General features: G+C 52.2%; 1 protein-coding gene across 8 annotated transcripts in view; it reads right to left on the minus strand.

The window, feature by feature from the left end:
- The window catches only part of ADAMTS14 (ADAM metallopeptidase with thrombospondin type 1 motif 14), a 101,257-nt gene that overhangs the window by 10,949 nt on the left and 73,818 nt on the right, over positions 1 to 16,490 (minus strand). For 4 of the 8 annotated variants that reach the window (XM_063101820.1, XM_063101819.1, XM_063101816.1 and 1 more), the window contains exons 16-22: positions 15,987 to 16,150; positions 14,365 to 14,536; positions 13,784 to 13,916; positions 11,967 to 12,174; positions 9,055 to 9,184; positions 8,821 to 8,931; positions 5,857 to 6,748 (exon numbers count right to left, since the gene is read on the minus strand). In XM_063101820.1, the coding sequence (XP_062957890.1) occupies positions 6,291 to 6,748; positions 8,821 to 8,931; positions 9,055 to 9,184; positions 11,967 to 12,174; positions 13,784 to 13,916; positions 14,365 to 14,536; positions 15,987 to 16,150 (1,376 nt within the window). In that variant the 3' untranslated portion in view covers positions 5,857 to 6,290. Of the gene's footprint in view, positions 1 to 5,856; positions 6,749 to 8,820; positions 8,932 to 9,054; positions 9,185 to 11,966; positions 12,175 to 13,783; positions 13,917 to 14,364; positions 14,537 to 15,986; positions 16,151 to 16,490 lie in introns of those variants that run through there. The other 4 variants (XM_063101821.1, XM_063101817.1, XM_063101818.1 and 1 more) reach the window with 3 other exon arrangements.

Raw genomic sequence — 16,490 nt, forward strand, 5'->3', positions numbered from 1 at the left:
AAGGGCTCTGAGAGCCAGTGGGGACTGAGAGGCTTTGACCATCTGGCTGTCATTGAATCAGGGCTCTACCAAGCATGGGGCAGGGGTAGATTCAGCCTTGCAGTTAGAATGGCCAGAGAATCCCATCCAGGGTAGAGACCCCTGCTCTCCATCATTACTATACAACTTTTCCCAGTAGGATACTAAAGGAAGTGAGGGATGTTTCTGAAGCCACAGTGGAAAGAGGGCCCTTGGTGCTAGTCCTAAGGATGCTGCTATTATTAACAATATCCATGATAATAATAATAATAATAATAATAATGAAGCCATCGCTCATCGAGCAGTTGCTATGTGCCAAGCATCAGGCATAATCTCACTTAATCCTGACCAACCCATAACATGGGTAGGGCAAGTGTCTCTGTGAGATTAGTTAGTTACCTGCCCAAGGCCACACACACACAGCCAAGACTCAGGGCCAAGGTCCATCATACACGAGGCTCTTAATCACTAAGACTATCTCAATCATTCATTCATTCGAAACATAGTTTTTTGGTTTCTCCCTATACCAGAGCTTTCCTGTAGCCTTCTCAGAGGCCTCTCTGCCTCCTCTCCTCTGGGCTAGGTGGACACACTGTATGCAGACAAAGCTGACAGCCCCCAGACCCAGGATCTGAAACGGGGCCTGGTCAGTGTCTTCCGGCTACTGCTCCAGTCTGTGATGCCACTGAGGTGAGGATCTGGAAGAGGGCATGCTGGATCTCGGTCTGGTTCCATGCTTGCCAGGTGACCTCAGACAAGCCCCTCCCCTCTAACTGGGCCTGAGTCCCCATATATGAATGGAAGGGCTGGTCCAGGTGATTTCAAAGTCCTCGGAGAGCCCTGGCTAAACATTCTATCCTGTTTTATGTCTCCACACAGGTTGGTGTCTTTTTCCTACTCCCCTACTAGGCCGGGTCTCCCCCACCCCAAGCCTGGAGTCTTCTTAGCACCGTGGATCTTATGTGGTTTGGTTCCAGGAGGGTATCTCTGCGACCTGCCAGGTGTCCTCTCTGTGCAGCAGCACAAAGGATCAAGACCAAGGATCCTTGCAGCTATGAGGAGCTGAGGACCAGCGAGTGCGCCACTAGCTGAGCAAGCGACACTCAGCGCTGTCTCTTGGGCTCCAACTCCCAACAATGGGTCATCTAGCCTGGTTGGGAGGGGGTGGGTTCCAACCTTCCCATTTGCTTGTCCTCAATTCTCCCATCTCCCTGCCCTCTATCCCTGCTTTCACTTCAGCCTTCAGATATGAGAAGCCTCAGAAGGTCGAAAGGACCGCATGGCCCAAGGGATCCATCACCGATGCTGGTTTCCTGGCAAACAGGGCATGTGGACAACCCGAGCTGCAGTGTGAGGGACTTAGGAATGAGGACATTAACAGGAGCAGGCCAGGGAGGCAGAGGGACTCAGTCCCCCTAACAACCTAAGGCAGTCTTCTAGGTCCTCTCTGGAGAGAATTAAGTGATCTCTCCTTTCCCAGCCCTCCAGCCTCCCAGCCCTAGAGTATCTCATTGTGGCTTTAATTTGTATTGTCCTAATGACTAATGATGTCAAGGATTTTTTCTTGGGCCTATTTGTCATTCATATATCTTCTTTGGTAAAGTGTCTAAACCTTTTGCCCATTTTAAGTGGATTATGTAGTGGATTGAATTGTGTCCCCCCAAAACTCACTGAAGCTTGAATTGTGTCCCCCAAGTTTTATGTATTAGAAATTTAGCCCGCACTGTGACTGTTAAGAGGGTGGGAAATCCTATTATGGTAATTGAAAGATGGAGCCTTGAAGAGGTGATTGGATTGTAGGAACCTGCAGTAGTGAATGGATTAATAATGGCGATCAGGGGCGTGGTTCTGAGGGCTTTAAAAGAAGAGGAGAGTCTGTCTTTCTCTCTGCTCTTTCTGCTTCCACCATCTTGCAATGTGAGACCCCTGCCTGGGTCACTGTTGCCACCACCAGATGGACTTTGGACTTCCTAAGGCTCAGAAACTGTTACACAATAAATTTCGTTTTGTTTATAAATCACCCAGTTTCAGGTATTTTGTCATAAGCAACAGAACCGGACTAGTACAGGTTGGGCGCTCTATCCATCTCGATTACTGTAGCTAAAAATCAGGTATGTAAGTCCTCTGATTTTATTCTTTTTCATAATTGTTTTGGCTTTTCATAAAAATTTTATAATCAGTTTGTCAATTTCTGATAAAAAAAATAGTCTGCTGGAAGTTTGATCAGAATCGTATTGAATTTCTAGATCACTTTGGGTAGAATTGACATGTTATCAGTACTGAGGTTTCTGACTCATAGACACGGTCTACCTTTATTTAGGTATTCTTAAAGTCTTCTCAGCAAAGCTTTATAGATTTTGGTGTACAGGTATTTGGTGTCCTTGATGCTACTGTAAATGGGCACCGCTTTTTAAATTTGCACTCTCAAACTCGGTCAGGGCCCCGAGGGGCGCGCTCGTGGGTCTCCTGTCCTGCCCCAGATCGTGTGCACCCAGTGAGGCCTGTGGAAGAGCTGGAAAGCAGGCGTAGACCCCCCTTGCGCGAGGGGCTCCCTTCGATCCTAAAGTATCACACTAACGTTTCAAGACTTATTAACATTTCAGTTGTATTTTCTTCCCCACTTTTACAGTGGCCACCCACTCCCAGGCTTCACCAAAGGTGGCATGTCCTGTCTCTCCTCAGGGGGGCTCGCTGTCCCTTGAATTTAATTCGCTCGCCTTGCATCCTTAGCTCTAATAGACTAAAAAAGTGTGACTGTAGATTATCGGGCTTTTGCTTATTGTTAGGGTGAGAGTGATGTTCTTCTAGCGTTCTACATCTTAAGCAGGGTGTGGGTTACCAACCTGTGGCCAGGGGCATGGCTCGGGCTCCGAAGGCCCAAGCTGACAGTCCGGGCAGCCGTGGGCATACAGGGCAGGGCGGGCCATAGGGAGACTGCAGAAGGGGGAGGATCCCATGGGCTGAGGTCGGGGGCTGTGGGGGAACCCAAACCCTGATGGTGGCTCACTCCTGTGGTGTAGCCAACAGCTCGTCTGCCTCCCGCAAGCTGACAGGATCCCCCAGGCCCCATTCCAGGAGCAACCCAGTGACCAACATCACCACCCCGGGAGGCACCCCGTCATTGTAATACTTGCATTTTCTGGTCCCACTGTTTTTAAAGTGTTTTCACAGGTAGGCAAGGCAAATAAATGCTTTCATCCCCATTTTTCAGATGAGCAGATAGACTCAGGGACTTTCAGAATCTTAGGACCCAAAGGCTCCCTAGAGAAGTCTCACCCCCACTCCAGGCTCTGTGGCATGGGCCCTACAGTTCAGTGGAACTTTCTTGGGCTGGATTCTGGGCCCCTCTTGATTCAAGCACTATAGTCCTGCTTCCAGGTGTTGCACTTCTGCCCGAGGTGCTGATTGAGCAAAGGTTTCCAGTGCTATAAAATTTAAAATTACTGATCCAACACCCCTGCTGCTTGTCCTGCTGATGGCAGTGATCAGTGGCTACTACCTGGAGCACTATGTGAAGAGGATTCCCAGGGAATCCAGGCTCAGTGGGAAGAGTGCAGTGATGGATTGGAAATGTCTGCCGTGGGCACAAGACGGGGGCACACCAGCATGAGTTTTCCTTGTTATCCCTAACCAGGACCACTGTTAGAGCCGGGGTGCTGGGGCTCTTAGAGGTTCCCACTCTGCCCATACTACCCCTATGGCAAGGACTGCACTGGGCCAATGAGAAGTGCCCACCCCAGGCCTGTGACACCCCTCTTTGCAGGCCACATTCTGTGTACCTGAGCCCACAGAATTCCCTGCCTGAACAATATTAAGCCCACTTCTGGGGCCTGCATTAGCATCTTTCTAGGTCAGTTCCCCAAACGTGTTATTGTGTCACCTTCTGTGCACTTGTAGGCCCCAGTGACAGCTGATTGCAAAGGGGTAGTTCTTGAGGGGAGGCTGTCTGCAGAGGGATGTAAATGGAGCTTGGCTGTGATGGCTAGATTGCCCACACACAGGCACGTGAAGTCCTTGGCGGGATGAAACCAGGGGTGAGAAGAGGCGTGAGCTCTGGGCTGTTTCTTGCCGTGGCTCCCACAGATGTAAGGGGAGCCTGTGTGGCACACATTGAAACGGTGCAGTGATGGATTGATGATGTGTGACACAGGCAAGGGGCGAGGCGTGGGTCAGTAGCTTTACGTTGTGCAGGACGTGTTTCACATCAGCCCTCCCTGGCCGGTAAGATGCATCATATTCCTTCCACATCCTATCCAGCCTCCACATTCTGCTTGGATTCTTCCAGAGAAAGAGGGCTCACCGCCTTCCAAGGAAACCATCCTTGCATATTTGAACAGCTCTGATCATTGGAACGTTCTTCTCTCTGCGGACCCCAAAACTACATTCCAGGCACTTCTGCCCTTTGGGTCAAGTTCTGGGTGGTGACTTGCCCAGGACCACACATCTCCTCGGTGGGGACTGATTGGGACCCCCAGGCCCCTAGCCCTGTTCTTGCCCACCCCCACCCCTCACCCTGAGTTGACGCACACTGCAGCCCCAGAGCGGGTGGGGCCGAGTCAGGGAGGCTGAGGGTGGAGTCTTCCTGTGACCACACCCCCCACCCCCAGTCATCTTGCTACAGCCCAGCCCAGCCCCTCAGAGCCTTGGTTTTATTGTCCCTTTTCCCCAAGAGAGAGAGAGAGAGAAAAAAAGGAAAACATGCAGTACAGCTTTTTGGAATCCGAAATAAAACACCAAGGGCAATGTCAATAAATACAAAAAATGTTGAAGATCTGGATATCCAAGGCACAAGGGTTTACACCCCTTAACACAGGCCAGGCTCGTTCTCACGGGAATGGTTCATTGTGTGCCTCAGCAGCCTGGGGCGGGGTGGGGCAGCGGGTGGAGGGAGCACCAAGGGAGCCCCCCAGGACCTCTATTCTCCAAGGGGCTTGTAGGTGGGGGGGCCCACTGCTCTGTTCCTCCAGCCTGGCTCAGAACTGCCCCCATGCCTGGGGTAAGGAAGAACCGACGAGCACCTCTGTCACCTGGTGAGGAGTCTTGGAGACCCCCCCATGATCCTAGGAGTGAAGACCCCTGAGTGGTATCCTGGGGACCCGGGCCACTTCCTGAGAGCCAGAGGCCCTTGGGCTGTTCCCTGCCCCTTGGAGGTAACCTGGAGGGCAGCTGAGCCCAGCTGAGGCCCTACAGCAGCATGGTCAGAGTGTCCTCCCGACCCCAGCACTGAGGCGGAGGCTGGCATCCTGGCCTGGGTGGCCCTTGTCATCCCCAGAGCCCAGCTATGAGTGGACTCTCTGGTCCTCAGCCCTGGGGCTCACCCACCCCTCAGAGCATCACTCGCCTGGGGCCCAGCTTGAGCCAGGTGGGAGAAGATGACCCCTGACTCCAGCAGGAGTGGTCTTTGGCAAAGGGCAACGATTGAGGCACAGCTTGGGAAATCACCTTCCAGGCCGGTCTCCCTTCGACCCTAGGTTGTGACTGAAGTTGCCATCCTGGTCCAGTCAGGGGTAAAGCACCAGTTTGGAAGCCCCTGGCTGATGAGGACTATGGGATCCATAGTGTCTTGAGCCCCCTTCTCTGGTGGGTTGGAGGTGGGATTAGGAGGCCAGCCTGTAACCTGGAGTCACCAGGAGTAACAGAAGTGCCCTCCAGCCAGCAGGGGCAAGCTGGACCCTGCTCCCTGGCCTTGCTGGCGGAGCTGTGTGGAGCCCTCAGCTATAAGGGCTGGGCCTTAGATGAACTTGCTTCCTACCTGCCCAGCCCTGCCGGAGGGTAAGTCTCACAGCCACATTCGCCCCAGCCCCCTCCCTCTCGCCCCCCACCTTCCCTGGCCCTGCTTTGCCTTTCTGGGCAGGGGGACCAGATAGACAGGACCTCCACCAGGGTCCCCACAAGCTCTAAAGAAGGCAAGTGGCCTTGACAGCTCCCAGCATGGGCTTCAGACCTGCCCGGGACCCAGGGGCTGTGAGGAGGGGGCGTCAGCTGACCCTCAGTCCTGGCAGGAGAGACCAACAGGAGCCTCTGCGAAGTTTGGTTTGGCCGCCTGGGGCTGCTTGCTGAGGTGTCTCTGGCTGGGGCCTTCCCTGATCTTTGTCCTCCTCCCACCCCCTTCACAGGGTAAGGAGTGTCACAGCCCCAAATGAGAACAAGAAGGCAAATAATTTAAAGGAAGTCTGTGCCTGCCCCTGCCCCACTGCGTGTGTCCTCTGAGCTGGGGCTCACTGGGGCAGCACAGAGTGTAAACATGACTGGTGGGATGGGCGGGGTGTGGCTCATGTCACTGGGGAGGTGGCAGGAAGGCTGGTGCCTGGATACTTCGGGTCTTCCCTGGGCTGCCCTTTATCCTCGGATGCCGGCATAGGTGCCCGGGGGGTGGTAGGGTAAGTGCCAGGGTTTGGTTCCTGGGGGGCAAAATGATGCTGGGTCACTGGGGAGCTTGTGTCCAGAGGTCCTGGGAGCTGTGTGGGTTGGCCATGCTGATGGTCATCTGATCCCGTTGGCCCCCCAGTGGGCTCCACAGCATCTGGAGTGGCCTTGGGTCCTGGTAAGGGGCTCCCAGGAGTGGAGAAGTGGAGTGGTGAGGCCAGGCCGGGGTCTGAGCTAGTGTTGGGGGCTGAGACCTTCTTGGTACAGGACTCGCAGCACAGCCGGTGGTAGCCGGGGATGGAGCAGTAGCGATTGAGCACTTCCATCTGGCAGAAAATGGACCTGTCCCCCAAGCAGGGCTCTGCTGCACACACAGCACAAGACCAATGTCGGGGGTGGGGGGGACGACTGTCAGCCAGGAGGCACCGGCACACAGGCCCCACATCCCACTCGCCCCACTAACTGCCTGCCCTCCATGCCCTGCCCCTCCCTGCTGGACTCACTATAAAGCTTTTACAAGAGGGGATCGAGCACAGGGCTGCCTGACAGCAGGAAGAGCCCTTACCGTATAGAAGAGGAATTAGAATCCCCTACAGCAGTGCATCTCAAAGTGGGGTTGGGGTCCCCACACACAGCAGCATTACTTGGAAGCTTATTGGACATGCAAATTCTCGGGGTCCATCCAGACCTACTGCATCAGAAACTCTGGGGGCGGGATCTATGTTTTAACAAAACCATCCAGCTGATTCCAATGCGTGGGAAAATCTGAGAACCACGGCCCTACATCATTCATCCTCAGACCTGGCTGCACACGGGACTGGAATCACCCAGGGAACTTTACAAACAACCAGTGTCTACACTTTGCCCAGACAGACTGGACAGTCTGGGGTGTGGCCTGGGCACTGGGGTGATTCTAATCTCCAGCAAAGCTTGAGAACCTTGTTCTCGATTGAAGTGGGAACCCTCGGCCCCTCCTAATCAACCCAAAGGAGTCTGAACCATTCCAGCCAGGGCCAGGCCGATGGCCAGGGAACACACACTTGTGATAAGCAGATTAAACATCCTGGCACCAGTTAGCACACATCTACAACATTAAGCCCTCCACCACTAAATTTGAAATCAAGCAGATTTAGGCTCAAATCTAGGCTCTACCACTTAAAAGCTGTGAGCCCTTGGGCAAGTCACTTAAACCCTCCAAAACTCAGTTTTTTCACCTTTAAAATGAGGATAATGTTGACATTTACCAATGAATAATAACATTATAATTATAAATAACACTTATACAGTGCCTGGCATAAGGGGTACTCCATATACTAGTTTGCTTTGCTTAAAATATCATCTGAAAATGCCTCTGTGAAAACCCTGGGCAGGTCTATCCAGACAAAATGTGAAGGCAGGAGCTTTGCTTTCTACTAATTTTTTCACACAGAGAGAGAGAGAGAGGTAGACTTAGGGGAACAGAATAAAGACCAGAGAAAATGGAAAGCCAGTAGCCTCCAGAATTCTAGGACCAGAATCAGGGCCCCAAGTACTTGCCCAGCCCAAGTCTCACTCAGCACAGGAGAAGAGAAGTTTCAAGGTTGGAGCTGGAAGGTCTTTGAGGACCTCTAGCCAGAGAACACTTTATTTATGAAATCCCTGAAGCTCAGAGAGGTTAAGGCATTTGCACAAGGTCACACAGCCAACTGCTCCTCTAACTAAGAGTTATGGTCTATGATCTTTCTGCTAGTCGTCTTGCCAGACCTAGGTCCTTGGGAGGGTGAGGAAGGGAAACAGACACAGAACCTAGGAACGGAGGAGTGTAGAACAAGGCCTGGCACATAGCAGGCGCTCAGCAAATAGTTGTTCAGGAGTAGATGAATGGAAAGACGGGAGGATGAACTGTGGGCTCCTGATCATGAGTCAGAGAGACAGGACTACTCTTAGTGTCATTGCTAGCGGACAGCTGGGCAGGAGTGCATGCATTCTCTCGTTTAATTCTCCCTCCAGCTCAGACCTACAATTGCTTATCTGAAAATATTGGAACCAGATATGATTCGGAACTTAAAACTTTTGTGATTAGAAAAGTAATACTCCGTATATTTATATTACAGAACATGCCCAGTGGAGTCTGGGACATCACCTTGTGACCAAATATGGCAAGGTTTATGTAGCAGAAGAATAAACGATCTCTTGTTAGTTTGGGCCAGATTTTGCCACCAGATGAGTTTGCACCAAACTTAGGAAAAAAACCTTTCAGCATTTTGGAAGTGCAGATGGGGTCTTGACCTAGTACAGCATCACCCCCACTTCACAGCTGGGGAATCTGAGGCTCAAGGAGGCTGAAGTCATACAGACTACAAGCTGGGTCTGCTCTGCTGCTGAGTGGCCCATGCTTGTGACCCTGGGACCACTGAAAGGTTTGGGGATGGGGTGGGGTCCACAGACTACACTTACTTGATGAGATCTTGTTGATGGGGTATAGGGGCCCAGACTGTGGCACCCACAGCCCCTCTGGAGTCACAAGTTCCCATATGTCAGCCTTCACCGAGGAGTTCTGGAGATGTCCTGTGAGCAGGGAGAAGGAGCTCTAGTATCTGGGATTTCCATGGGGCAGCATACAAGACAGGGCAGGGTCTCAGGTCCAGGCCAGAGGAGCTAGGCCTGGCCTCCCCCTCCCACATGGCTCACCTGCACAGGCGGGCAGGCTGCAGACCTGGACGGTGTCTGGCTTGTCCCCCTCGCACTGCCCAAGACTGTTGGTGTTGGTCCGACACACCACCTGCCGCTGCTGGATTCCCTCTCCGCAAGTGGCAGAGCACTGCCAAGGGAGAGCCGGGGTCGGAGCAGGTGGAGAGACGGAAGATGGGCCAGTGAGCTCAGAGGCTAGCCAGTGCCCGAGGACAGGAAGGGTACAAAGGAAGGCACCAAGTCTTCACTGGGCCAGAGGGACAGACTCAGCAGGACACACCCATTGTCAAACCCTCCTGTACTGGTGGGAAGAAGCTGCTGCCCTGAGCTTACAGCCGTGGGCCTTGCCACAATCTAACGGTTAAGCCCTGGCTGACGTGGGGACCTCCGGGGCCCCATTCCGGCTACTGCCACCTGTATCCACTGTGTCTGCTCTCTGCCTTGGTCCTTAGGTATTTTTGTATCACTCAGCAAACTCCCCTGCTGCGATCCACCATAGGGTGCGACTGGGGACAGGTTGATTTACCCAATATCTTGTTAATGGAATGTAGGGACCCAGGTTGTGGCGACTGCTGTCCCAAAGGATTAGTTTCTAACTCTGTAAACAGAACTGGGTGACAGAGTCTCTATGGACCCTTCCAGCTCAGACATTCAACAATCTTGTCACTTGATTTACCAAACATCAGAGACATATTCAAAAGTGTCTTCTTACCCCGGAAGGAAAGGCGTGGATACAAGGAGCAGGAGACAGACAGGACTACCATTTGCAGGGGCTGCCACACATCATCCCCTGGACCTGACACACTCTTACTCTGATAAATGGGTCCTGTGGGGGTCCTGGGGTGGAGCACAGGGACTCTGGGAAAAGCAACGTTGCCCAATGTGACCGGGTCACTTTTCAGCACTGATCACAGCATCTCCCAGCCGGATGGGGAACAGCTCGCAGCCCTCTTCTCACACTGGGGCACGTGACCACCAACAGACACAGGACCACACGGAACCACCAACAGACACAGGGCCACACGGAACCACAGGTTTATCCTCCAGGAGGAATAATGATAAACGGCAGCTAACAGCTCTTGAGCGCTTTGTCAGTCTCACAATGGGCCAACATCTTCACCTTCTGTCATCTCTTGGATAGTTTTATCTATGGGGTCCTTTGGGGACCAGCAACCTTTCCATTTTGTATCAATACAAATGAAGCTGTATACTATGGAGAAGAACGTAATATCTGCATGTGCTGTGTGGGGATTTCTCATTCATTAAAAATACTCCTTATGATGCAATATTTCAGGCATACAAAACAGTTGGAGTTGTTCATGAAAGCCTGTCCAGATGCAGCCACTAGCTTCAATAAATCAGCATTCTAGCATATTTTCAAATATCGTGTTGTGCCTGTTTAAATGTTAAGTAAATGGTATCCCATCAGAACTGCTCATTTTTGTGTGTATTCTACCAAAGTGCTTTTTCTCACCTAAATTTATTCTCCATTAGTAGACATTTATTTATATTGGTAAGTACAGTTCAAGTGCATTCATTTTTCTTGCTGTATAGTATTTTATTGTAATGAACAGACGATGATTTCTTTGTCCAGTCTCCCATAAATGAACGTTTAAGATATTTCCTAATATTTTGCTATTACAGTAAACTTTATGTGCTTATCTCCTTAATCAAATGAGTTTTTTAATTGGGGTCAAATTTACATAACATAAAGTTTACCGTTTTAACCATTTAAGCGTATGGTCCAGTGGCATTAAGCACATTCACATTGCTGTGTAGCCATTACCACCATCTGTGTCCAGAACATTTTCTTCTTCCCAAATTGAAACTGAACCCATCAAACACTAACTCCCCATCCCCTCCCCCCCCAGCCCCTGGCAACCACCATCCTGCTTTGTCTCTACGAATGTGACTACTCTAGGCACCTCGAGTAAGTGCAGTCGTAAAATATTTGTTCTTACGTGTCTGGCTTATTTCACTTGGCAATAATGTCCTCAAGGTTCACATCAAATGCATGTTTAACAGACTACCCAAGACATTAAAAAATTTCCCTGTGACAACTTCCAGGGCCTAGGCCATGAGCACCTGGATTATTCAAAAACCTTATTACTGTCTCCTTCTTCCTACCCTGGCCTCCCAACAATTAACTTCCCACAGAGCAGCCAGAGTGATCTTTTAAACCTGAAATCAGAGCTTGTAACACCCATGTTAAAACACTTCCATTGTTTTCTATTGCTCTTAGAAGAAATTCAAATTCCTCACAAAGCCCCGCAGCCTTCTGCCTGCCTCTCAAAGGCATCTGGTAGCCCCTGCCCCTTCCATAAAGCTCCAGCCCCACAGTCCTTGTTCCTGCCTTAGTCTCTTCCTGTGGTTCAACCTCAAGTCTCAGCTTGAATGTCACCTCCTCAGAGAGGCCCTCCCTGACCACCTTCCACCCTTGGTCGCATTACGCGTTCAGTCCTGGCACAGCTCCACCTGCAAATGCTTTTGTTGTGGTTGGCTTGTCTATTATATCTCGTCACTGGACTGTAAGCACCACAAGGGCAAGAATCAAGTCTGTCTGGTTGATGCTGGGTTCCCAGCATTCCTAGGGCAACGCCTGGCACCTAGCTGGTGCTCAGTAAATATTTCTTGAAGAATATGCTTTAATTTGCTCATCTGGCATATGGGGATATTAACCCGTGACTTACAACACTGTGTGAAGCTTAAAGCACACAGTAAATAAACGCACAGGCCTGGCACCGAGCCATGGCACAGAGTACGTGGGGGCTCTTCCACTTTGTTTTGAGGAAAAACCATAGCAGATGTGGGGACAGAAATTCAGCCAGAAACTCTCTGCCTGTAGGAACACCAGAAAATCCCTCAAATCCACCTCCTCCCCAAACCCCTCCCACCTCCTGAGAACAACTCACCTGGGACCAGGCTCCCATCCGCCACTGGGCTGGGCAGGGCAGGCGGAGGCAGGGCCGCCGGGCCTCAGGCCGGTCCCCGGGGCAGGCCTTAGCCGGCATGGCCTTGTGGGTGCTGTTGGAGAGGGGCAACAGGCACTGCACCCCCCGCGTCTGCACTCCCAGCTTCCCGCAGCTCCGGCTGCAGGCGCCCCACTCCTCCGTCACCCACCTGGAGACAGGGCAAAAGGTAAAGGGGAGGTGGGACGAAGGGCATTTCCTCCCAGGGGCCACCTCCTACTCCAGGCAGGAGTCAGAGAGTGGGTTTGGGCTTCAGAATGCTTGGGGCCCAAGACAACTATCCACCTGGCTCTGCAGCTACCTGGTTGTGTGGCCTCAGGCAGATCACTTTCTCTACTGCTCTGTCTCCTCATCTGAAAAATGGGTATGATGCATGTTTAAATCCTGGCACCTGAGTGTCCTTGGGCAAGCTATTAACCCCCCTAAGCCTTAGTTGCACCATCTTTACATCAGGATTCTTTCAATGCCCTGTAAATATGAAACTGCCTACCATGTGCAGGCATGTCCTGGGTGCTGAGATACAGCCATGCACAATGGGACAAGAGCACTATTACTGTCACCATCATCACCCACAGAGCTTCAGCACTGAGCAGCTCTGCTGGTGGTCTGCAAGAGTCCTTTAGCTACAGAGTAACATCCAACAGCATCTTAAGCAGACACCTATGGTATGAGTTAGACAAAAGCAAAACTGCCCTGGACGGGGTAAAGAGAGGGGCAGCCCCAACTCCATTTCCTGAGGCATCTTTTAACAACCCCCCAAGCAAAACCCCAAGGGAGACCTGCCAAGATCCCAGGTAGAGTTAACCCTGCACGCTCTGTGATCAGATATTTGTGGGGAAAGTGGGCTGAATAATAGTATAAATTAACAAGTAAAAGAGAGGCACAGAAGGTTGTGCAGCTGTCCATGCAGAGGAAGGGCTGGGCACAGGGAGACCACAGCAGATGCTAGCACTGGCCACCTGATCCTGCCCTGGCACCTGATCACGTATCTGGCCCTGGGATTCCCCTGCCCAAGGGAGCAGGAGCTGCTGCCGTGGGAAGCAGGAGGACAGATGAGGCCCTCTATGTTTCCTACCAGCCAGCTACCCTGTGCTCTACCTGGGGTGACCAGGTGAGCCTGGGGTAGAGAGAGGCTGAGGATGTCCTGGGGTCAACTTAGATTCTCCACAAGTCACAGCTCTCTCCGTTCCCTAAAGCCCCTCCAAATAATCCCAAGAACATGAGCCTGTGCTCAAAAAAGCCTATATACTCAGGCAGGGGGAATCCCAGTCAGGGGCCAGACCACGGCTGGGGGCTGAGGCCAGGCCAGGCCATGTCCCTGGACTCCTGATGATCAGGCAGAGGCAACGGGGTAGATGGCATCCTGGCCTGGCACCAGGGGTCCAGGGGCTCTGAAATCCACTTTACCCACTTGACCACCTTGGATCACTGAGGGAAAGGCGTGTCCCCAAATTGGGTCTCAGTTTCCCCATCTGTCAAAGAATGCTGGGAGAACAGAACAAAGGAAGCATCTTCCTTCTTCTGGAAGTGGAAATTAATAACCTAGAAACCCCAGTGGGGATGGACGGGCAAGGAGGGCAGGTGCTGGCCATGGGCAGAGCTTGGTGGGTGGGCTGTTCTCTGCTCTGGGAGTCCTGGATACAAGGCTGTGTCTCCACGACCTAGTGCTGGGAGAGGCAGGCTCAGCAGACCCTCCTCCTGGGGCCAGGACTGACAGAAGCGTGGGACCAGGCTCCTCGTCACTTCCTGGGAGCACTCACACAGGCTGGGGGCATGGGTGCTTGTTGCAGCGCCGGCGGATGGCCTTGGGCCTCTTCCTGTGGTCGCACAGGTGCCGCTGCACCATGTGGTGGTCACGTCTGCGCCGGCAGCCGTATTTGGTGAACTGGATACCTATGAGGAAGGCAGGCTGTCGTGGGCCTGTGCCAGCCAGGCCCCCACTGTCCTGTTCAGGGCCTCGTGGACAATGCTCTGTAGAGACCCTTGGGGGCCAACCCCATCTTCCCCTTTGCCTTTGCACCCTTCCTGCCCAAGTCACTTTCTGAAGGACACCTTCCTGTTCAGCCCCATCTCAAATGTGCACTCGGGTGCAGTGGCTTTGGATGGTTCCTCTCCCCACAGATAGCAGTGAGTTCAATACGGCAGAGGCTGCCCTGGATATTGCTCTAGCACCCCCTAGCCCCTTCCCAAAGTCCTGCCCAGAACAGCTTCCACATACTGGAGCGCTTCGTGGAGGGACACGTCAAATGGAGATGTTTCCCCTGTCCCACCCCTTCTGGCTCCTCTCCCTCCCAGAGGCCCTGGGCTACCCCACACAGTGCTGGGTGCTCAGGGGCACCACTACCTCCTCCACAGGCCTTGGTGCAGGGGGCCCAGCTCTTGAGCGCCCACTCATACGTGTCTGTTTCCTCCAGGAGCACATTGTTGCTCCCGATAAGGGGCAACAGGTCCTCGTGGATGACGTACTTGTAGGCCAGACTGCTGTGGGGGCTGCCCTCAGCCGGGGGGAGCACCTGAGGACAATGAGGAGGTGGCAGGGGACCAGAGAAAAGCAAGGCCAGCATGGGTGGGGGGTGGAAGCGCCAACAAGGAAGGGGGATCAGAGCAGAGGTGGTGAAAGCTGGGGTGAGGCGGGGCCAAGCATGGTGAGAGGAGAGGCGAGGCATTCAGACCAGCAACCACACTACAAACTCAGGCTAAGCACCTGCTGCTGTGCACCAGGCTTGCAAGCAGCCCATGCACCTGTGAATGCTTTTCTCTTCCACAGACCTAAGTTCTACTGATGGCAGAAGCCAAGTCTGTCGCTGGTTTCTGCTCACTAGAGCATCCACTACCTGACTCCAGAACATGGTCAATAAGCACAGTCTGGATTCTAGACCCTTATCAGATATATGACTTGCAAATATTTTCTCCCATTCTGTGGGTGGTCTTTTCATTTTCTTGATAATGTCCTTTGATGCACAAAAGTTTTTGATTTTGATCAAATCCAATTTATCTATTTTTTTCTTTTGTGGCTTATGTTTTTGGTGTCATAAGTAAGAATCCAAGGTCATAAGATCTGCCCCTCTGTTTTCTAAGAGGTCTATGCTTTTAGCTCTTACATTTAGGTCTTTGATCTACTTTGAGTTAATTTTTGTATGTGGTGTGAGGTAGGGATCCTACTCCATTCTTTTGCATGTGGATATCCAGTTAGCCCAGCACCATTTGTTGAAGAGGCTATTCTTTCCTTATCAAATGGCCTTGGTAACCTTGTCTAAAACCAGCTGGCCATAGAAGCATGGTGGTCAATAAATATAATGCAAATAGCAAATATGTGTCGAATTGAATTAATGTGCTGACACAAATAGGCCACAGAGCCTGACCTCCAGGACCTCCTGGGTGAGGGTGACATAAGGATCCCAGCCAGAGCCAAGGGCACTGTGGACAGAGCTCCTTGTGGTCTGGTCTGCTGGGTTAACCATCTCTGCTCCACAAGCCACAGCCCATATCCAGTAAGAGGGGTGTGGGCAGAGGTGGGGCCCATCTCTGCCCACACCCCTCAGGAGGCCGGCAGTGCCAGATGGCACCCCAGGGTCAGCTGCCTCAGAGGTCTGAGGAAGCCACTCCTGGACTCACCAGTTGACCATGCCATGATGCATGCTGACACTGGATGACACCAGGGTGACATGCGGAGCTAGCCCTGTGCCTGCTAGACACCTCCCTCCATGCCCCATTTCTGACCCTGCATGAAGAGCAGACTCCCTATGTGTAGTGTCCTAGGGTCTGACAACAAGGAGACAACAGTTTTTTTCCCTCCCTACTTGCCATCCTGCCAGCTTTTATGCACAATTGAGGAGCTGGCCCAGGCCCTGATGACATTAGAAATGTGTAATTTCCACCTGGCCTGTGCCAGCTTAGCAGCAGAGACAGTGAGCCAGGGGGACAAGGGGGTGGTCAGGGGCCATCACACAGAGGGGGACTCACCATGACAGCAACGGCCTCAGGCAGGGGCCCACTGGTCTTGAGGCTTTCCTGGGCATCCTCTACCACATACTCCCACGCCAGACCCATTGCAATGAAGGTCCGGCTCGTGGCTTTCTTGCCATTGGGGTTGAGGATGAAGCTGCCCGTGACCTGGTTCTTCACCGCTGGCCAGGGGGAGAGAGTCACACAGATTTCTATCCCTCTCCACGGGGACCTGTGAATATTACACTGGAGGCCTTCCTAGTGGGCCCCTCAGGGATCCCTGTCTACCTGTCCCTCCTCCCCACTTGAGCCCTTCCCACTCAGACAGGTCAACACACTGCCCCCCACTTCACTTGTCCCTGCCTCTGGACCCTGGCATTCCTCCCACTCTCGCTGCCTTCCCTTCTTCCTACTTAACTAATCTCTACCCATTATACTAATGCTATTAATTTGAATTTTTAAAATTTATTTTAGAGTTCTAATTTTTATCTGTCTTGGATTCATAATTGTGTAACTGTTACA

This window comes from Cynocephalus volans, chromosome 7 (assembly GCF_027409185.1).
Source record: "Cynocephalus volans isolate mCynVol1 chromosome 7, mCynVol1.pri, whole genome shotgun sequence".
NCBI lineage: Eukaryota > Metazoa > Chordata > Mammalia > Dermoptera > Cynocephalidae > Cynocephalus > Cynocephalus volans.